The 22697-nt window shown below is 46.5% G+C and overlaps 1 protein-coding gene across 3 annotated transcripts in view; it reads right to left on the bottom strand.

The window, feature by feature from the left end:
- HMCN1 (hemicentin 1) overlaps positions 1-22697 on the bottom strand; it is a 279869-nt gene that overhangs the window by 142490 nt on the left and 114682 nt on the right. For all 3 annotated transcript variants that reach the window (XM_076068718.1, XM_076068719.1, XM_032959068.2), the window contains 4 exons: positions 18290-18448; positions 10176-10373; positions 1515-1610; positions 225-352 (listed from right to left, as the gene is read on the bottom strand). In XM_076068718.1, coding sequence (XP_075924833.1) covers positions 225-352; positions 1515-1610; positions 10176-10373; positions 18290-18448 — 581 coding nt within the window. The remainder of the gene's footprint in view (positions 1-224; positions 353-1514; positions 1611-10175; positions 10374-18289; positions 18449-22697) is intronic.

Genomic DNA, 22697 nt, shown 5'->3' with positions numbered 1-22697 from the left:
TAGCTACTAATTGGCACGTTTTGTTTACGTGACAAACATTACTAATTGGCTGCGTCGGGTGGTGGCCTGCTTTTTACGGCACATTTCTATTTACACGATCTAACACGACGAACCCCCCCCCCCCCCTTTATTATGGATATACATATATAGACGCACGTGAATTCAACAAGCGCCACCCTTACACGCGCCAAGTGAACGTGCAACGGTCGGCTCCGGTCACGTACCACGTTTCCATTTTTGAACCACGTGCGCTTGGGCAGCGGGTTTCCGGAGAGGAAGACGCAGGGCAGGGTGAGCAGCTGCCCTTCCAGCACGTTCACCACCGGCGGGCTCACGGCAATCACGGGAGACACTGGCACACACGGGCAAGGGACAACCGTCGTCGGTGACGATCGAGAGCGCGTCCGGCGACCGCGCCGCTCTCGCACGGCGCGACGACGCCGCCGCCGCCGCCGCGGCCGCCGCCGCCGTGGGAGTTGGACGCGTTCAGTTGACGGGGGCAGTCTGGCCGGTTGGTTTGGGGTCGATGTTGCTGTCCGGTTTTACCCAACGGACTACATTTGCGAGGGATTTTCCCGGAAAATTGACAAACTTGGACCTTGAAGCCGGCACACACGGCCTACTCCTTTGCGGATGACGTCACGGGATCTTAAATGTCTCCTGTGAAGCAGACGGCGTTTTATTTTTTTTCCGGTCAAAAGACCTCCAGTGTTCTGTGCTCGGTCTGTTACCCGCAACCCCGATTAGCACGGTTGGCTACGTATGGTGCGAAAGAAGTTCAACATCATACACGCATATCTATTTCGTTCTAAAATTCGACTTTCTGACAATGACACGATTCTCTATACCCCAGGATCTTGATAATATAATGCACTGCTAAAGTTAAAAGGTAACTGCACCTGATTGCAAACACAAGATGAGCCCCAACTCTACGAAAGCTCTCAGCCACTGCACTCTCTCCGTAACCGCTCTCTGCAGCCACAACTATTGAAAACATTTCCTCTTGGCATCTGGCGATTCTCATTTCAACACCAAACTTCACATTTAAAATTTTAATAAAAAAAAAGTGAAGAATAACGATAGGGAATTTTATTTTATATCAACCACCTTGAGGTCTATCCTAGACTATGTTTACAACATGTACAGTACAAATGAACCTCTAAAAACAACTTTGGATTTGCTAAATCCTTTCTTTTACCTCACCTTACCCTTTATCGTACAAACGAACTCCTCTACTCATCACTGCGATCATTTATCCAAGACCCGGTTGTCAGCCTCATTCAACTCGGAGGGAGAGTCATTGGGCCGAGTTCATTTTTTATGCAACACATTAACTCAACCACCTTTCCTATGCAGCGTGTACATTCCTCTGACAAGTCCTGGCCATCGACTATCGTCCCTTCCGGCGACGGTGCCCTTATCATTGTCGCGAAGTACATTCACGTTTAGAACTCTCCCACGTCGCGGGTCCCAGAGCAAACCGTGTCGGTGTGTATATGCGCACGCACACTCACCCATGCCCGTGATGGTGAGGTAAGCTTGAGCCTCAAGTTTTCCGAACTGATTCTCCACCTCGCACACGTACAGACCTTCGTCGTCCACCCAGGCACCTGCACGCAAAGTGTGAATGACAGTGATGGCACAAGCGCGCAGTGAAACACGGGGGAACGATTCACCATTGATCGTTGGGTTATAGCGAAATCTGCGTCATCGGAAACCCTCCACCACCCGACACAGCCGGCCTGCCCCACCTCTCTCCCACTGTGATCATAACGGGATAAAGTTTGGTTTTAGTTTGTTGTCTTTTCCCCGTACCTCCAATTAGCATGGTTGGCTACGCACGTTGCGAAAGAAGTTCAACATTCATAACAAAGATTAATAAACGCGCCGACTGAAAAAAATATTCTGGGACGACTGATGTCATTCTGCGCTATGTCCTTGTCCGCTTCCGCAATCGCGCGTCTGGTTGAGATGACTGAACACAGTGAGCAGGTAGCGTGATGGGAAACACTTAATTCAAAAGTGCTCTTCTGGGTATCGCTCGCATCTTTGCAACGGTGACCAGAAGACACCTCACATCAGGCCACACTCCACAGACCACTGGTGCTGCCCAATACCCCAGTCGCCAGCTGACCCAGCACTCGCACGAGCGTTTAATGTGCCGGTCATTATTGTTTGACCTCACCAACAGGTGGAAGTTCAGCGTTCCTATGAAGGCCCCAGGTGGGGAGGGCTAGGGGGTGATCACGTGTCCAGGGAGAGCTCTCGAGAGGGAGCTAGAATGCTCGAGAAGGTGGGCGGGGCCGAGTGCGGAGTGGCCCCGACCCGGGAGGATATAAGGTGGGTCCCTGAGAGGGACTGGGGTCTCTTCGTTCTACAAGCTGGAAGCTTTACGTCCTACGAGGCATCAACACGTGGCCGGGGACCCGAGTGAGGATCCAACCCTTTGATGCTGTAACTCCTACGTATAGTGTAGTTAGCTGGGTGGTCACCACCCTAGGCTATATCTGGTAAAGGGGCAGTTACCCCTTTGTATATACGTGTTACAATAAATGTGTTTCCTCTAAAGAATAACGTCTGTGACTCATTTGGACTCACTGCATATATATCAATACCGTGCACCTCATGTAAATCGTTTAATTTGAGTGAGGCCCATTTAGCTTTCAGTAATTGTTTTCAATGGCAACGAAATAATCGGGAGGACATGAGTGGTAGCGCCGCGGTGATTACGGGACTGCACTATGGACCCAGTGACCCGGGTTTGAGTCCCAGCCACAGCTAACAACAGTGGCGAGTGATAGATCCGAATGGGTCGCAGTGAGCAGCATTGTGAAGTATGGTCAAACAACCTCCACAACAAACACGGCGTGGGGAGACCTTCATCCAGCAGTGGACTGATAACTGTACATATTACTATTATATAAACATTAAAGATAATGGACGTAATATCAAGCGAAATAATGTTAGTAATGCACGAATTGTTTCTTGACATTTGTTGTCAGTTTATGCACTTTTGTTATATTACATTTAAAATATTATATAACCGCAACCCAAAAATATAAATGTAACGGTGCTGCCCTGAAACTGCTTGCTCATACCACTGCAGGTGGGTCTCCACGAGAGGAAGCCCTCTAGAGCCCCTCTTGCGGCTACTTTGGCCTACTCGGCCACATACTGGCCAGGTCTTGGAAGAGGTGGGAGTGCCCACACTTCACCCGACCGCACGCGGTACCTCTTGATCGACTAACTGCGATGAACCCATTCACACTGATGGACAGAGGCGGGAAGAGGAGGGGAAGGCATTTGAACAAACTTGCCCCCATTGCTCTGAATTTAAGTGGCAACCTCTGGATTGCAAGGCCATTGTGCTCACCATGAAACCAAGGCACCATACATTCTATATATATGTACAGTATATATACAGTGTATTTATATAGACTGTTGGAAAAAAGTGTTGCTATTAAGGCACATAAGCAAACAGTGTGGTTATTACAACATTTACTTATGCGTACCTGTCAACCCCTCATCAGTGCCTTGTTACAGACCAATTCAGACCTTATTGGTCACCCCGTGACCCTTATAAATCTCAACGTTCATCCTACAAAGTCCCATCACAAGGGAGAAACACAAAAAATAGACACTTTTTTTTACCCAATTCCCCTGTTCAAGAATACAGGTAAAGCGTATGGCTTGACAGATATGTTTATGTCCCCGCCGTGTTTATGTTAGCTATACAAAAACTAATGTTCAATGGTGACGTTTGGTTTTATATATATCGCGACGTTCATGCGAAACGCATCTCACTATCTCTGAGGAACAACAGACAAGTCAGAAGGCAGTCAGGCGGCGAGGCGGCGAGCCAACACTTGCCCAGGTTCTGCGATCCTCGATATATTAAGGTGCCTTCAGCCAATTATGAGCATTCATGCACTTGGGAGGAAACCAGAGGTCCCGGAGAAAACCCATGTGTGCGAGGTGCCAACAGCACTCTATTCCACACAGAAGGGATAGACGGCAATTGTCCGCACTACTGCTGTACCACTTTCTCATGGGGAGCCAGAGTACGATGCCTCGACACCCATGGGATTTTCGCAACATTTTTGCGTGATCCACCAGCCCCTCGCCTCCACAGTGCTGGGTTACAGGGGTGTAGGCCACCACCGCCCGACTACTCGTTATATAATGAGTCAACCTAGGGGAGGCCCACATCAGGATGAATTTAATCTGCCACAGATTGATGTGCATCATGGCCAGAAACAGAAACAAATGCATTGGGATCGTAACATTCTGCACCAACTACTGCCCCAGCTCTCCATAAATGTACACGCACAAAGATAAAGATCCCCTGTGTAGCCTACAGAGACTGTTGGGGGCAAGTGTCGTGAGCGAGCACCTATTAGAGTGCACATAGAGGTGGCGTGGCAGCACCACGCCCAGCCATCTTTGTCTCCCCAGTGATGTTTGCACAGATGTTCACACCGGGTATTAATTTCAGGTTGCGTTTAACTAGCGGAGGCCAACGTCACCCAACGTCCAATATCCACGCATGGGAATGGAACCGCGGTCATCGGGCCCATAGCAGAGTGCGCAGCTAACCACTACACCACCTGCACACACGCGCGCACACAAATGTTTAACGATGTTGACGCAACTTTCAGTGAAAGTTTTATTAGGCTTTTTTCTCTCCTCCCTCCCCCAACCACCCCAACTCTCTCTATAAACACCACCACACGGCTTTTTTTCTCTCTGCAATAATTCGTGCTTCTGCCGACTCAGTTTGTGCCGTGAATGCTGCTACTGTAATCCAAACGGCCCCGGCTAGCCGATCGCCAGATGTTTCCACCCGGGATCCCGTACATGCGCCGGCTCAGCGGTCCCACTCTCGGCAATGCGGCAGGGGCCCCCGTGGCCCCCATCAAGTGGCTCCCAAGGAGCCACTCCCTTGTAACGGTGGCGGCACGGCACGGCGGGCTAAGGGTGGGCTTACAGCTGCGAGTGGCTACGATGGTTCTCTCAACGGGGTGGCCAGCTTTGCCGCACCTATTTTTGAAAATTTTTTTTACCAGGTAAGGCCCGCTGAGCTGGCACACAAATGTACGTATGTTGAACTTCGTTTTGCACCATGCATAGCCTACCGTGCTCATCGGAGGTGCGGGATAGCCCAATGAAGTGGCTTATCACGTGGAAATTTAGAGCAGCCAAATTAATCTGAGTGCTCGTTGATTCTAAATGTGGAGGGAAAAACCGAAAAACCAGGAGAAAAATCCACGCAACCACGGGGAGAGAGACACGCAAACTCGAAATACACAGCGGGCGTCAGGATCCAGATCGAGTTTAAACTCACGACCTCCTGTATACCAGGCGAGGTATACAGGAGGTGCTATGCTATTGGTCACCCAGGTGTCCCCTCTTGGACTTGTCAGAGAAAATTCCAGTGGTGTGTTTGTGTGTTTCATGCACAATGGGATGCATGATTTTCCTCTGCTGGGTGAAAATGTATTAACATTTCCACAACCAAACTAGCACCAGTTGGCGATCGTCTCTGTTGGTTGTTCTGAGCCTCTGGTGGAAACTCCAAATTTCTATGGCATTGGCCAGTCCCTTCATAGGATGACCCATATTGACGTTCCACAAAGCGGTACCCATTTTATTGACCCCAAAAGGCTGGCGGATTGAGTTTACCCCTGAGCAAGATTTAAACGCAAGGCAATAATTAACTTAGCATTAATAATAATTACACATTTACTCAAATATATAAACCATCTAATCATGATAACACTAAGCATTTAACTAAACGTATCTCCCTAAGTACCATTAAGTATCAAGACTTTTCAGGTGGGTATTGCAATGGGATATTGGGCCAATTCCTTTTGTCAGTATTTAGCATGGAGGAGGAGACCAGTGTTAACGAGAATGCCCAGTTGAAAGTAATTTCACTGTGACGGTGCGGTGCAACTGAATGCTTATAACTGATGCCAGAGAGTCAGGAACACACACACACACACGTGTATATATAAAAGTCAACATGTTCTTAAAGAGTCTTTTTGTTTTTTTTGGTGCTTGTGCACCGCTGCCAATGCAACAGCACCACCAAATCAAAGTGTTGATGGTTAAACACATAATAGGTGCAGGTGGACACAGGCCGATGCTGAGACTTTTTTTTGGCCGTTTCCAATACGAGCCCAAATCTGCACTCAAGAAAGTCAACTCAGACGTACACAATGGGTTTTGTGTCAGGCTAATGTGTTGCTGTACCGTTGGGATGCATGTTCCTGGTGTTTCCAAGCCACTGCTGCCACCAAAGACAAATATCCGCCGTACAGGCTGAACAGACTTTTGGGGCAAGTGCCGTGAGCGAATGCCTGTGAAGGCCGGCACGGCACATTAGTTGATTGGTAGCCAGCGCCACGCCCAGCCGCCTTTGTCTCCCTAGTGGTGATGTTTACACATCACACCAGGTACTCTTCAACTCCCCGTGTGAGATGCGGTGACGAGTTACCCACCCCCTTGGCCCCAGTGTTTCTCCACTGAGTGGAGACCCTTTTTAAATTTTTTTCCCCGTACTAAATCAGAATCTGAATATTTGCTCAAACTGGAGGAATCCGATGAGCCATGAAGCTCTTTTTCGCAGATGTCCGGTAAATAATTGTAAGAGTGAAACGGCACAATGCTCCTATTTTAATAAAGCCAATAAGGTGGGGGGGGGGGGGGGTGGCGTTTGGGAGGGGGCTCCAGTATATTGTTCATCCCTCCGAAAATTTTCAATTAGGGGGCAATAGAACCCCCCCTCCCCCATCTGTGGTGCTGGCCCCCATGCATCTGTGCCGTGGTGCAAGTGCTCACCGCCTGTGCCTCGTTCCCTCTCTCGATGGGCTTGAGCCGTTTGTTGACGTTCTTGTTGCCCGCACAGCCACTGCCTTCAGCAAAACACCCCCCCCCCCCCCCCCCCACTTTGTACAACCGCTTGGCTTGGCAAGTAGCGGCGCTCCTTCCAAAATAAACCCCTTTGGTGAAAGATAATTAATAGGAGATGTGCGGTTACATCTCAAAAAGGATCTTTGTTCCCCGGTCTGGATTAATCGCTTCATATCGGCAAGATCTTTACAAATGAGACAACTAAGAATGCTTCAAACAAATGAGAATCAATGTAATAAAACAAGAAATGTGTTGCATATTAATAATAACCTTCAGTTTGTGCCAGTGCATATCGCTAGACTCGTGTATATTTCTGCCGAGTGTTGTTTTATTGTTTATTAATGTTTATAATAATTTATACTTACACGTGTAAGGCGCAGTTCATCCGTAGATCCCAATGCGCCCATTGGCTTGTATACTTTTTGATCGTCAAGACTTCAGTTAAACAGTTCACTATTTACAATGTTGTTAATGCTCGTACACATAACCATCACTTCATTCCTTTTTTGCCAGGCCCCCACTACAGAATTCAACGGACCTCCAATGTACACGAACGCAGTCTCATCAGCACCGACCGCCTCTGGGGTCGTCCCTATGCTCGATTCACTCGTTCATTCCATGCATTTTTTAAAGTAAAAACTTGCCCCCACTGAAAAGGACATCGACATACTTTACAGTCCTACCTATAAAATCAAGACACATAAAAAAGAATATCAAAATAAAGAGGACATACTCAAGGAAAAGCTAAAAGGAAAAAAATGAAGTCTTGCAGAGTTTTTCCTGAACTGTTCGTTGCCTGGACCCAATCTGAGGGCAGGTGGAGGAGAGTTCCACATCTTAGGCCCTAATACCACCCAGCATAGGGCTACTCCCTTGCACGTCTCGATGACCTAGCCTCCTCCACCCTGCCCACGTGTCCCACCCATCACAACCACTCTCCCGCCACATTTTCTCTTCAACAAAACCTTCAATTTATTTCCACTGACCCTTTCACATTCAAAGGCCCACGGTATAATTCTTAAAGTGCAGCTCACAGACTCTTGCAGTAAAATACTCTTACCTCAAACCCTTACACTTCCAAAGCGTCATCGCAATCGTGCCCTGCTAATACGGTAAGTATCTTGAGCTCATTTTCACAAGAGGTAATTGACCCAATCCACGCGCCATAAAAGCGTGCATTTTTTTTTAAAAGAGAGGACCTCGAAAGAGAATGGTCATTATTAAAACATCAAAAGGTTACTTATATTCTTGCGGGTATGGTCACATGTTCAGCATTTCTATGTCCATGTCGAGGTCTGCTGGCCACGAGAGGGCTTCTGGATAAAGAGGTTGGTTAAAACAAATAGTAACAGGGTTTGTTTAACTTTACCTACAGAAGGCCTGAAATGCCAAGTTCTGCCTTTCCTTCGGTGGCTGTCAAATATAGGTTTAAAATTATTTTTTGTTAAATATCCATTCGTCGTGTACATTTTTGAAAGCTGTAACTTTATACGTGTATAATAATGTAAAGTTCTTTGTCGATCCACTGCCGGATGAAGGACTCCACAGCCGTATCTGTCATTGGGGTTTGTTTTGACCACACTTCACCATGCTGCTTGGTGACGGGGGGGCAGGGACCGATTCAGATATTCACTGTGCCACCGTTGTGAAATGAGTACACTGACCCTTTCCAGGAGTCTCTATGGGTGTTAACATCTGCGTAAGTCCGACAGAGGCAGCTGTTCCCCAGTTCTCAGACATTGCTCTGAGGAAAGTGCGAATTTATGAATAATCCAGCTCAACATTTCAATAATTTGTGCAACTGGGCTTATTTTTCGATGAGGTTTATATTTCTTCCACCTGCCGTTGGTGGTGCATTCCTTTGATTGGCTTGATGAATGTCTCGCCTGGAGGATTCCTATTTTAATGCACAGGAGTGGCATGTTAATGGAAAATTACTGTTCTAATGAGCTCAAATTGCACGCACATGTCGGAACTCAAAGGAAACCTACGGAGGCAAATTTACACACGCAAAGTTGGTATGGAAATTAACGATACGCTAAATAGTGACGGAGGCACGGGGATTTGCATACGTTTTTTTGTCACTCTGAATGATTTAGTCCAGATTTTCGTTTCGTTTCACGTTTTTCAGTGTATTCTGAAGAACAACAGACATACCAGACAGATACCAATGTGTACATACAACCCTGTGAACTGTATCTATAACCACATAATAAATCCATGGAGAAAAACATATATATGCCAAGGAGAAAAACAAAGATTCACCCCTGTTTTGGATGTTTCCATATTGATGTCAGTGTAGTTAGTGAGCACCTGTCCAAGTTAGCATGGCACATGTGACCGTTATTTAAGAAGTTACATTCACCGAGAGGATACGATGAAGAATGAATGATACAAATGATAATTTTACATTACATTTAAATACGAGATTACATTACGTTACTTTAAAAAAGATAATCAGTAATCAGAGGCTGATTGCTTATCGCCCTTCCAACAAACACAAAGAACTCTGAATCAACTTAATAGACTTTAAGATCAAGTGCTGTTCTTAAGAACCTATGAAGGCTGGCGTGGTTGTGGTGGATGACATCACAGCACTTATGTCAGGCTAGGTACACGTTGAGAGCATGTGAAGTTTCGAAGGCTCGCCGCCAGGAGGTCACGAAACAAATTCAGGTGTCGTGGTTTAAATAACTGAGATGACTGGCAGATGCACCACCCGTGCTGCTCACTGTGCCAGCTCGCTGCACTGCGCCAACTCGAGCCGACTGGCACTCTGCTTGTTGTTCTGAGCGTCGCACATCCACCCTCCACTGGTGCCAGTCATCGGCAAGCCCACTCTGTTCTCAGCTGCAGGCTAAGTCGGCACGCACACGGACAGTCGGACGCGCAAGCACACAAAGACAAAGATCCCCCCCATATAGCCTTAACAGACTGTTGAGGCAAGTGCTGTTAGCGAGCAGCACCTATGAAGGATGGCACAGTACACGAGAGGGTGGCTGGCCAGCACCACGCCCGACCGCCTTTGTCTCCCCAATGGCGATGTTTACACACCAACCCAGATACTCATTTGAGACTGAGTCGACCTAGGGGAGGCCCAGCACCGGTTCAGCTAACAGTCACCGGTGCTGGCCGTAAGCGGGAATCGAACTCAGGTCGCTGGGTTCGTTGCGTAGCGTGCTAACCACTGCACCACCGCTCCCCACACGAACACACGCACGCATACACACACACACGTACACACACACGCTCGAGCCCACCCGCAATGTAGAGGCTGCCGTCCTGCAGCTGGGAGGTGGCGCCCGGCACCCGCGGGTCACGTGACGTCAGGCTGCGACCGTCCGCTCGGTGCCACGTGACGCGCGGCTCCGGGTAGCCGAACGCCAGGCACGGCAGCGTCACATTGAGCCCGATCTCCACGGTGGTGTCCGACGGAGCCTGGGAGAACACCGGCCCAGCTGTGCGGGGAGGGGACCGGCGGGGTTCACACAAGCGGGATGTGAGTCTATCGTGCAGCGCGCGCCCTTGAGACCTGTTGATCATCATCGTCGTCGTCATCGTCGTCCTCGTCGTCGTCATCGTCGTCGTCGTCGTCGTCGTGTTCTAAACACAGAGGTTTCGTCGCCAACATTACGATTCACACTTGATTGTTGGGTTCGGCTACGTAATCATCGAAACAAGTGTGTGTCGTGAAACCCTCCACCATCCGACAGGCAGACAAATGAAATCGTCAAGTGTACGAGCGTTTAACAAGGCAAATGGTATTTGTGTCAGCCCACCTGCTTCCATCTCTTCTCCCTCACCTATCCCACTGCTACTCCCTGCCGCTGCCCCCCAGCTATGACCAGGCCTACCCCCTCTCACTACCCCGACTCCTATCACTACCCCAACCTCTCTTTAATCACTCCCGCCAGTTCTCCTAACACCGTAACTATACCACCAATATTAATAACGACTCCACTCTCTATCTCAACCAACATCATCTTATGAGTAATTGTGTGATTGCCGCAAAGTGCCTTGAAATAAAATGCTATATAAATCTACGTAAGCTAGGACAACATTCTCACAGCCGCATTGAGCGATAGAAACGACGATTAGTGTGTAAATACGCCAAACATCATCATCGAGGTCTTGAATGGAAATCAAGAAAGTGAGATTAACCATGTCGCATCTCACGTCCTGGTGTCTCTTGCTAAATTTGTTCGTGAGAACTTTCTCTTCAGCTTACCGGTGTGCTGAAACAAATCATGGACGCATGAAATCGCTTGTGCGTGACATTTTTTTGTTTTGTTTAGCCTCGTCGGGTTTGTGGAGGGGTCCTCACCACGCACACACAAATTGGTCAGATCATTGCATAGCCTGACCCACAAATCAATTATGTGTCGTCAATATCATCGATGCAATCATCGTCGTTGTAAAGAACAATCTCAACCTGGAACTGCGCTGCACAGTATTAGCTCGCTCTCGAAGAGAGGGAAGGGCTCAGAGGCGCATTGTCATCACATTTAGATGGAAGCATCAGGTGCATGGAACTCTCATGAGCAGGGCAATGAGGTTCCTGACGGGAACCGGTACAGCAGTGTGTAGGCTGTGGCCTTCTCCGTGCGTATTTCACAGGGTTTTGTCCTCGTATGCGTGGGTTGTCCCTGGGAAATTCAGATTCTTTCTGCATGCAACGTTAAACAGGAGGACCCTTCTGCATAGGAAGATCGTGGCTCACTGACATTTCATTACATGAATAGACTCGCTAAATTTTGATTTAAAGCTTTCGTGACTGCAGGGATTCATATTCTTGGTTCTTTCGGTAAAGTCACAATAAAATAAGAAAATAAGAAAAAGATCTAAAACAATAAAATTCTCACGACGTTTCTAGTGCAACACAAGCAATCATCATCAGGTGTGAAAACCACAGCAAGAAAATTCGAAAAAAAAATTGCTCGTGTTGCAGTCGAAACGTCGTGATAATGTTATTGTTTTTTATATTTTTATTTTATTTTATTGTTTCCCTTCTACGTGACTTTACCGAAAGAACCGAGAAAAGAATAGACTCACTATTTACACAACAAATAAAAACCCTCGTGCGTCCTTCCTAAAACAAATGCGAGGTGGCGCTTGGTTCTCAAGGAACTTCCTGAGCGAGTGCTGAGAATTTTCACATTCCTATGGCAGAGGCCCAGTCTTCTCCACAGGACAATCAACAAGGTGGCTATATAAGTTATTTGTTAAACGTAATAGAGCCCTCACAAAACAAGAGTCGAATAAAAAGGAATGCATCAAAAAGAGTAAGACGTGAATACATCATGTACAATTTCTGGGGGGTTTGTTTTCTTCAGTTTCAGAGCACAGTTGACTGGCTCCTGAGTGCACTTATTGCAAAGCTGAGCATTTGCCATGGCTTCGGGGTTTTGATACGTCCACTCAGGAGGGTGATTAAAGGCGATGGGCTTCCCACTGAAACTCCATTGCCTCCAAAGGGTCCATCTTCCACAAAGCATTATTTTAAATGTATTTTAATCTGCCACTAATTTATGGCTCTTCCCTTGTGCTGAAGCGAAGCACCATCTGTCCTGGCAGTCGACGGCAAGATTTCCGTAGTCCCAAGATGTTAGAGAAGATTATTATTATTTTTTTACGATTCTTTCGGGTGCAGAGAAGGAGTGAGTTGTGGGGGGGGGGGAGTAAAAAAGAACGTTGCGCAGAAATCCAAGAGCGTTGTGTGCTCGGCGAGCGGTTGTTTTAGTAACCCAAACATTCTGGCAGCGCGACAGCCAAGAGTCTCGTTTTGCCCGAACAAATCTCAGTGGCTCAAAAATTCGGGATTACATTTCCTTTTGCCCTTGGCGGCGGCGAGAGGCGGGATCCGACAAGAGCGCCCTTTGTGTAGCGGCGCGCGCCACAGACGCTGCCTGTTGCTACGGCTCCACGGCTCCAGCAAGCGAATTTCTCAATACCCAGGGTGCACCGCTTTACACCGAAAAGGAATGAAAATGTGAAAAAAAAACGTGCTCGCTCGCTCGCTGCTCGATCGACGACGCGCGCACACACGCCTGTCGTTCCGAGCAATGTTGCGTTGAAGCAATTGCGTTGAAAAATAACACTTCGCTGTAATCATGCGTGCGGTATATGCAATGCTACTTTGATTAATTTGTCTGTTTTAAGCGTGTCATCTAGATTACTGTTACTTAGCTTGTACCGGCTGAACTAGATCATTATTATAACCAAATTGTTTTCAATTTGGAATATCCGTAAAACGATTCCAAAAATAATTAAAGCAGGGAATCGTTCACGTCGACAGCATGGATTATGTAAGTCAGCAACAGCCAATTCGTTAGGATCACACAATAACGCCTGGGATGGAGCTGTTAATCCCTATATTTAAAGTCAAACATCATAGCGCCTGCTCAAATGAACCAGTTATGGGATCTTGTTATCCTGCTTCTAATCTAGGCGGTGATCATTCTTGTTGATAGCTCTGAGCAAGTGGTGGACATTCCACATTCCTAAGGCAAGAGCCAGTCACTCCACAGGACAACCATTGTAAAACCTCCCACAAAGTGGAATTAATTTTAATCAGCCGCGCAATGTTCCTGGACCGAGTCCCCCCTCGGCTGAGCACATTTTGAGTCGAGCACACTTCCACGTTACAATCTGGCCAACAACATAGCCTACACTTTACATTCGCGATGATGATACACCTACATGGACACTGACAACTACAATTAAATAAGAGCTAAAAACGTAAGAAAAAAAGCACGGTGAGATGGATGCTTGGAACTATGCCACGAGACAGCAAGATGATTTGGAAGAGCCAACACAGACAAGAAAAAAAGCAAGGAAACTTGGGTAAGACACGTCGCTCGAAGAGATGGTGGCCAATGGGAATGAGACCGGTAATGGCATGGCAGCGAAAAGAAGAATACACCTCCAAGAGGATGGCAGCAGTGGAGATGGAGCAGTACAATTGAGCTCACGTCCAGGAGTGAGAACGACTGCACCATCGCGAGCCAAGTGAGGCATGGGGAGCGGGAGGGGGGGGGAGATTTTCATAAAGTAATCGGATCGACAATGGCTCATTGTGTTGGCCAACTTGCTTTTGTTAACGTGGCTTCGGATATTTGGGCATATTTGTGAATGGGTCACGTAGGCACAGCCGAAAGGTTGCCCCAAGGGAATACTCGTGCGACACATTCGCTATCTCATCATTAGACCTCCTTTGCCAGTTCCAAAATGTAAGGCGTCATCTGGTCGAGCACCAAATGGGTCGAGGCTCAAAAGAAAACCATCCCTTGGTGTGGACCAATCAGTTTCAAGGACAATGCATATATTATCATAGTATTTTTTTTGTTTGCATTTTGACTGCAGGTATTGTGGTTAATGCAGACATGAATCCTTGTAAGAAGGTTTCAGTTTTGTTGCCAGAAAAAAAAGGGGAAAAACCCTATTATTATATTCGCTATCCTCGGACTTGAGGTTGATAAAACTGTAAATGGGCCAAAGTGTCCCCGCTGAAAGGAATGTTGTGTCAGCTTCCACACTTCTTGATTTAAAGCTTTCGTGACTGCAGTAATTCATATTCTTAGCTCTTTCGGTAAAGTCACGTTGAAGGGAAACAAGAAAATAATAAAATATATATAAAACAATAAAAACATTCTCACGACGTTTCGACCATAACACAAACGGTCATCATCAGGTCGAAACGTCGTGAGAATTGTTTTATTGTTCTATATATATTTTATTATTTTATTGTTTCCCTTCAACGTGACTTTACCGAAAAAGCTAAGAATATGAATACTTCCACACTTCATTACCAAAAAAAGATTTAAGACACGCCGTGTCAGCGGCACTATGAAACAACGACAAACAGCAACGAATGAGCTGCAGCTGACATAATCGATCTTTCTGTGTGCGTGTGTGTATATATATGAAAAAAATAAGTAGGCAGCTTGCCACGCTGTGTGCCAATGTTTTCTTTGAAAACAATTCGGCAGAGTTCTTTCTTGAATGAAAAGTTGGCTCAAATGTTACTCTGAATTTAATACGCAGGGAGTCCTTTTTTGGCTTTGGGCAAAAGATTAAAAGGTGGCTATAGCATTGGACATCGATAAATGGATTGTGGTCATGCGATGCTGTTAACATCGATGATGATTCACTGTGAGGTTAAAAGGGTAAACATGAAATATGATGCTCATAAATAAAAGTGAGTATAGCAGAGTAGCACTCATCTCCATTGGGGGAGCCTCAGCCAGTAACTGAAATGTCCTCTTACTCGGGCAAGGGCCAGTCTCTCCGTAACATGGGCACAAATGGCTTTACGTTCGAATCCTGGTTGATATGATCCAGTCAATGGTTCCTCAGCCCCCCAACTCCCTACTCTGCCTGTCCTCATCGACTTCCCCCCCGTGACTCTGGAGGAACTCTCCGTTACCATCTCACCACCTCACCCCTTGACCCTATCTCTGCTTGCCTTCTACCTCCATCATTCCCTCCTTTCTTCCCTTACTTACTCTCCCTTTACAATTCAAATCCTCCTGTGCCTTTCCTGCTAATTTCAAGTCGGCCATCATCGCCCCACTCGTGAAGAAACCCTCCATCGATGCCAACTGCAGCTTCGATTACCGTCCCATTTCCCTGCTTCCCTTCCTCTCCAACGTTCTCGAGCGTTTTGTCCACTCCCTCCTCAACAACTTAATCTGCACCCACTCCCTCATCCCACTCCACTCCACAGAAACCGTGCTCATTATCATCCAGAACCACCTGACCAACTCGGCCCACGCACATATCTCCCCATCATCCCACTCTTCTCTCTACTCTCTCTAATATGGGCATTTCCGGCACTGCTTTATCCTGGCTCCGATTATAGCTCTCTTCAGGCTCATCCTCGCTCTCCTTCGTTCACTCCTGCACGCCTCCTTCACCCGTCACAGCCGGCGTTCCCAACCTGGGCCTCATTCTCTTCCCTCTCTACATCTCCCCTCTCAATCTCCTCCTTTAACTTCTCCCACCGCTTCTTCGCCGACGGCATCCAAATATTCTTCTCTTCCTCCACTTTCACTCCGGGCCTCTCTCCTCGCATTTCAGCCTGCCTAACCGCCCTTCAGTCTTGGATATTGCTTCACTTCCTTGCAAAATTGACCCCCTCTAAAACCCAGCTTCTCTTTTCCCCCGCCGCTCTCTCGCCTCCACCCACTCCCCACCACCATCACCTTTCCACCCCTCTCACCCCCCCCCCCATCCCCTCTGCCCGCCACCTCAGTCTCCTCTTCGACTCCTCCCTTTCCCTCGCCTCTCGCACCTCCGCCATCACCCGCAACCGCTCGTTTCCACCTCGTCAGCATTCGCAAAATACGCCCTCTCATCCACTCAGTCACCCATCTTCCCTCGGTTAGACTACGGTAACACTCTCTCCTACTCGGTCCCCCAGCCTACGCATTCATTCCACTACAATAGATCCAAAATGCGTCCGCACGTTTCATTTACAACTTGCCACACAGCTCCCGCACCTCCGCCCTTCTTGTAGAAATGCACTGCCTCCCCATCTACTCCCGGTGTCTGTTCCAGCTCCTTACGCTAGTATATAAACCTCTTCATGGCCCTGCTCCCACATTACCTCGTTTCCCTTGTCTTGTCTTGTCCCCGCCTGCCCGCTTCGCTCCGAATCTCTCATACTCCTCACCGTCCCCCCGCTCTCCTTGTGCACCATCACCATTTCCGCTCCTTTTCCCTACTCGCCCCCTTGCACTGGAACAAACTTCCCCTCTCATCTTTCCCTCCATCCCCAGGTACCCCCATAATTCCCATAGGCCACTAACATCCCTGCCCATACCCCATCCCTATTCACCATGTTACTTCTAGCTACCCTCATTATATCACTTATAACGCTGGTAAAGCACCTTGGATAAAACACTAGAAAAGTCTAAGATTATGCAGAGAAAATGCTTTAATAGCTCTGCATCCTCACTGCCTACTGATACATGGCGCCCAAACAAGAATACGAACGGCAGTTTTATTATGCTCTATTTGCCCGATTGTAACATTATCACACCACTAACATATACTTTGAATAATTCACGAAAAAAATGTTTGACTGTAACACCCATGAATTGACGAGTGTATTGTGAGCACGTAAGTCTGTGTTCATCGACGAATCTATGAATCGATACATGCCGACTAATCATGATATTGACTACGTGACCACCACTACCGCTGTATGGTTATTACTATAGAGATGACAATGATCACATTGATTCAAGTGATAATGCAATACGGTGATAAGGATGTGGATTGCTAAGGAAAATGCCAAATTTAACAACCTAAGTCAAGGTTTAATTCCGCAGATGAATGTAAGATCGTACCAAGCAATGCATGGAACTGAGACTTGGCCAATCACAGCGGCCAATGCAAGGAAGTTATACGGAGATGATCATAGAGTTATTTTTTGGGTTAGATCGCGTAAATATGCGTCGTTAAACCCGCCACCACCGCACCACCCGACACAGCAGATCATCACAGAGAGCTGAGATATATCTTTGACATATGATGGAAAAAAAAACAACAGGCTTAAACCTGCAGGTGTTAAGATCTTCCAACAACAAATAGGCACTCGTCACAAGCTATCATGTCTGCATTACCACACGTGTAAAACGTGCAAACAAACATGTTTTGAGAGTTTATGTATTGTCCTTGAAACTGATCGGCGTACACCGACGACAGCCTCTGTTATGGCCTTGTCTCACCAATGTCAGACCAGAGAACGCCAAAAGGTGAACATCTTAACACCTCTTGTATTCTTGCCGGAATGCTTAAAGCCTTTCCTGTTTTTTCATCATCTTGATGCAGGCAACAAAGGGTCGCATATACATCGTATGCACATCTTGGAAACGCACATTAACAAGTGAAGAAGCCTGTCAACGAACCGACCAACCAACTGTTGCAAATGTCCGGTTATCAGAGGAAGCCGCTCTCTACGGTGGCTGCGAGACGTTCAGCGCACCTCCGATGAGCACGGTTGGCCACGTACGGTGCAAAAGAAGTTCAACGTACATACGTACGTTACCGTACGCCCCCTGCAATAAAGGGACGAAACGAGCCTCCGGCCGGACACTGGCAAGGGGGGGAAATGCAAGAGAGGATGACCACATCGGTGAGCCGGAGCCACATTCGGTCAAAGGGATATACCATCTGATGGGGGGGGGGGGTCACTCGGGAAGAGCTTCCGCTGATGGCGCAGGATCGTGATGAGAGGTAGGCGTTGGGTTGGTCGATGTGTGCGCGGTACGGGACGGAGTGAGCAGCCAGGATAGAGAGAAAGAGTGAGCGAGAGAGCGAGAGAGAGAAAGCGAGAGAGAGAGAGAGAGAGCGAGAGAGGGACACTCACATCCAACGTCCAGGGAGACCGTGGCCCGGGCATCACCGGCCTCGTTGGTCGCCTCGCAGGTGTAGTCGCCGGCGTCGGGCTCCTGCGTGCCCTGGATGGTGAGCGTGCCACGCCGCGTGTCAATCTCCAGGAACGGCATGCTCTTCAGCTCCAGGTCTCCTGCAGAGACACGGACGCACGCAACGCAGACACAAAATTCACCATGTACGACAATTATATTATCAATAGACTCCATCGCTGTGTTCGAGTCACAGCTCAGAACACATCTCTCTGTGCTTGCATACAACGACGAACTCACAACCACAGCTTGCTTTAATTTATTTTCAATTTTTTATGCCCGTAACGATGCGATGGCAATTTGGGTTGCAGATTTGTGCCAAAAAGGTGTCACGTGTTAACCAAAAAGAAATTGACTTGAGACTTATTGTTGGCTTTCACAAAAGCTCTCCCATGTGTGTCCGACGTTCCGCTCAACGTCCAGGAAGCTTCTTTGGAAACTGAATTAATTCCGAGACTGTGCGCGTGTGAAGTCTCTGTGTTTTACGTGTGTTCATGTTTTTACACGCGTTGTGCATTTGTGTGTGCTACACTATGATCCTGGCAACCGAATTTCAATTCTTGCCCGTCATGCACAACATCACCGGCAAGTGCTATCGGAATCCTCCCTCTACCACCCTCTAGATAATAATGCAAATAATAATCTACAGCACTTTATAATTCCACTGTTGGATGAGGGCCTCCACACTCCGTGGGTGTTATTATCTTACTCCATTTCACCACGCTTGTCAGTTCGGGCTGGTGAAGGTGGGAACCATAGCCGTGGGAGGATCGAAGTAAATTACAACAACAGATTTATTTTTGCTGCCCACCACATAGTGCCACGGCCTAAAACACCTGCATCCATGATGATTGCCCATCCCAACAATATCCTGGCTAAACCCTGCTTAGCTGGTACTTGGATGGACAAACATTATTGTTGTACTACATGAAAATGGACAAAAAAAAACATCTGGATGCTGAAAGGATGTGCAACATTTTTTTAAATATAATAAGCTGTAATGTGTGTTTTTGTGGTGGTGTGGTGGTGAGCAGTAGCGTAGCGGTTAGCACGATCCGTTACGGGACCCGGCCACTCGAGTTTGATTCCCGCTCACGGCCAACATCGGTGATTAATATCTGAATCGGTCCTCAACTCAGCCTCAAATTAGTACCTGGTGTGGTGTGTAAACATCGCTACTGAGGAGACAAAGGCGGCCAGGCGTGGTGCTGGCCACTCACCCCCCCCCCCCCCGTGTGCCATTTTGGCCTTCATAGGTGCTCGCTAACAGCTGTTGCACCCGACTTAAGAGCCGCATGGCTCACAGGGCTATACCTAATAAATGAAACTTGAAACTTGCCCCAACAGTCTTTTACGCTATTCGGGGGACCTTTGTCTTTATCTTTGGCGTGGTGGCGGAGTGGTTAGCACACTGCACTATGAGCCCAGCGACCTGAGTTTGTATGCCAGCCATCACTAACGTTAGCGGTGAAGCATAGTCTAGACCGCTATGACTGGAAGGCATATGGAGGCCTTTGTAAAGGATGGATTAAATACGAACATGAAATAATGATATTTTGAGCAATAATCTTTCTCTCTGAGAGAAGAAAGATGGTAGAAATGTGGATGGACTTAAAAGATTGAGGCCATATGTTAAACCTGGGGCGGGCAGGGGGAGGGGGCTGAAAACAGGGACATTTGAGTCAATGTGACAGTAAGGATACTGCATGTGTATTGACAAGCACGTAATTTTCCACCGGCAGATAGCACGTAGTAATAAAAGCCTTAAAAGGTGAAAAAAATGTAAAATTATTTACTTACGTTAAAATTACGTATTAATTTCAGATGGCAGCACTTTCGTGGGAGGTCGTCAGGTAACACATTTTTTTATGGTTAAAAGTTGAATACTCATAGTCATGCTTTGCCTGTTTTACCTTGAAAATACTTACCAGGGTTCGTTCAAATGCATTGTTTCTGCAACTATACTTGCATCTACAAATGTTTCCACGTTAAAACACATTAATTATACATATATTTTTAATGTAACTTCATTATTGCAGGCTAATATGAAACAAACAAAAATTATTCCTTGTAAACTGTGCACGGTCAAATCGACTTAAATTCCACCCAGTAAACATGCAACGCTGGGCCACCGCTGGCACGCGGTTGAAACCGTTGGACCAATGCTGGCCCAAATGCTCCATGCGTACTGTGGGTAATCGTCCTAAAATCAAAACTGAGCAAGCACAGAAACCACCAGCGGTGTCCATAAACAACAAATCTGGAAATGACACGATACATATTACCCACAAGCCCGGAGTAGGAACAAGCAGTAAAAACACGCAGATAATAAAAGTTTAATGGCCGGTCCCGTTGCCTGAAAATTGTAAATGATAAGGAAGACGAGTTCCAGCTAGCGTAGTGAAGTTATGAGATTATCCACAGTTGAACTCTGCGAAGTCCACTGAACATTTGCAGAGACAGTACCGTGGTGGAATGTTTTGTTTGGCTTCTGTGCGCAGAAAGGGCTGTGAGGATAAGGTCATTAATACGATGAGACCGGCTCCAATTATACTTTCCAATTAATTTTCAAAAGTTGTAGTGTATACTCCTTTTAAAATGACAAGCAGTCAGACGAAACGGCAATTTCTCTATCTGCTGCCAAGCAAAGCGGCATCCCATAACTGACAGCAGAACATCCAGTGCTAGCCATAACTATTTAACTAGCAGTAAAGTATTTGCTGACGATAATCATAATAGTGAAGAAGAAACATTATTGGATGTTGTGCACTCCAAATAATTTAGTGCTTGGTTTATTTTCAGCAAATTTATATTTTAAACAAAAACAAGATAATAAATCATATTACGTGCATTCTTTTGGTAGTATTTTTCCAAGCACAGAGGCAAGATCACGGATGTAATTTGTTTGAATAAAACATGTTTTCCTCTCAGAGTCTCCGGCTGAAATCCCAAGAAAAAGAAGTTAGAAAGGAATTTTAAAATGCCATTTTTTTCCCAACATGGTTTATATAATTTAGCAGATTTACATCTTTGCCCGTTTTTGTTGCATGTTTGTGAGATGATTTAAGATAACATGCATTAACCAAGACATGTCGCTAACGTGAGTAAACGTTCCCAGGAGAAAGTGTAAATGTTGCGCGCTTTTATACTTTGGGAACACGAAGCCATCGACTCGGAAGGCATAAATTATAAGGTGATATAAACCCGAGGCTCAACAGATCTTGATTGGCACTGAGTAAAATATTATCTACAACAGAAGTGTTTCAAGCACTTCTGTTGCCTACCCGTGACAATTTGCCCACTTAAGATTTACACGAGCGATTTCATTCATTCATATTTTCTCACGTTTAACTTCCGCATACAAATTTAGAGTGCGTGAAATCTTCTGATACCATCCTAGCCAATCAGAGATGTTTGTCGATCCAGTCATAGCCAGACAAAGGACTTAGATGTTGCCAGATTCGACTGCTGGGGCAAGTGCTGTTTGTGAGCGCCTATTAAGGCTGACATAGTATGAAGGGGCATGTGGGGTGAGCACCACATCCAGCCACCTTTGCCCCCCCCCTTGACAAGCTGCATGGGGTACTCATTTTAGGCTAAGGTGACCTAGAAGGAGGCCATACCAATTGCTTGTGGTGGGTATGGCTTGTAATCGGGTCACAACTTTTGAGGTTGTGGCAGGGTGTAATAATCATCATCACAAAAATACTTCCTAAAACACTCTCAATTAAGTATAGTATGTCAATGATGTTCCAAAAAATGGTTCTTTGGCAACTTCTGATAAAATATCAGAGTAATACTAATTATTATAGTATAACGTGAGAATGTATAAATATTTGGTCAGATAGTATTTCTCCTCGAGCTGTTGATTTACAATCGGAAAGCAGCGAGTTCAAATCCAACTTCTGATAAAATATCAGAGTAATACTAATTATTATAGTATAACTTGAGAATGTATAAATACTTGGTCAGATGGTATTTCTCCTCGAGCTGTTGATTTACAATTGGAAAGCAGCGAGTTCAAATCCAAGTTTGGGGTCAACTCCGTCTAACAACCCTCCAAGGTTAATTCCAGTATCACTTTGGAAGCAAGTGAGCAATGGTTTTGCTGTGAAGGGGGCTGGCCTCCAATCATGGAAACGTGAAATTTCCACCAAGGGTTTGGGGTTTCTAACATATTTGTATGAGCAGGGTAACACTTTGATTTCAACTTGACTTGGACACCGTGATATAAACAAGTGGGTTTGTTTAATGTTGTAGAGGATACACTTAAATAATTCCACAAGGGCCATTTAGGATCGTCTTGGAATGGGCCTTGCATATAACTTGGAGAGAGCCTTTTGGTCAACA

The sequence above is a fragment of the Petromyzon marinus genome, chromosome 22 (genome assembly GCF_048934315.1).
Source record: "Petromyzon marinus isolate PM22_M1 ecotype Great Lakes invasive population chromosome 22, UKy_Petmar_22M1.pri1.0, whole genome shotgun sequence".
Classification (NCBI taxonomy): domain Eukaryota; kingdom Metazoa; phylum Chordata; class Hyperoartia; order Petromyzontiformes; family Petromyzontidae; genus Petromyzon; species Petromyzon marinus.
The sequence above is the reverse complement of the archived record's forward strand: the minus strand, read 5'-3'. Positions and strand labels throughout refer to the sequence as shown.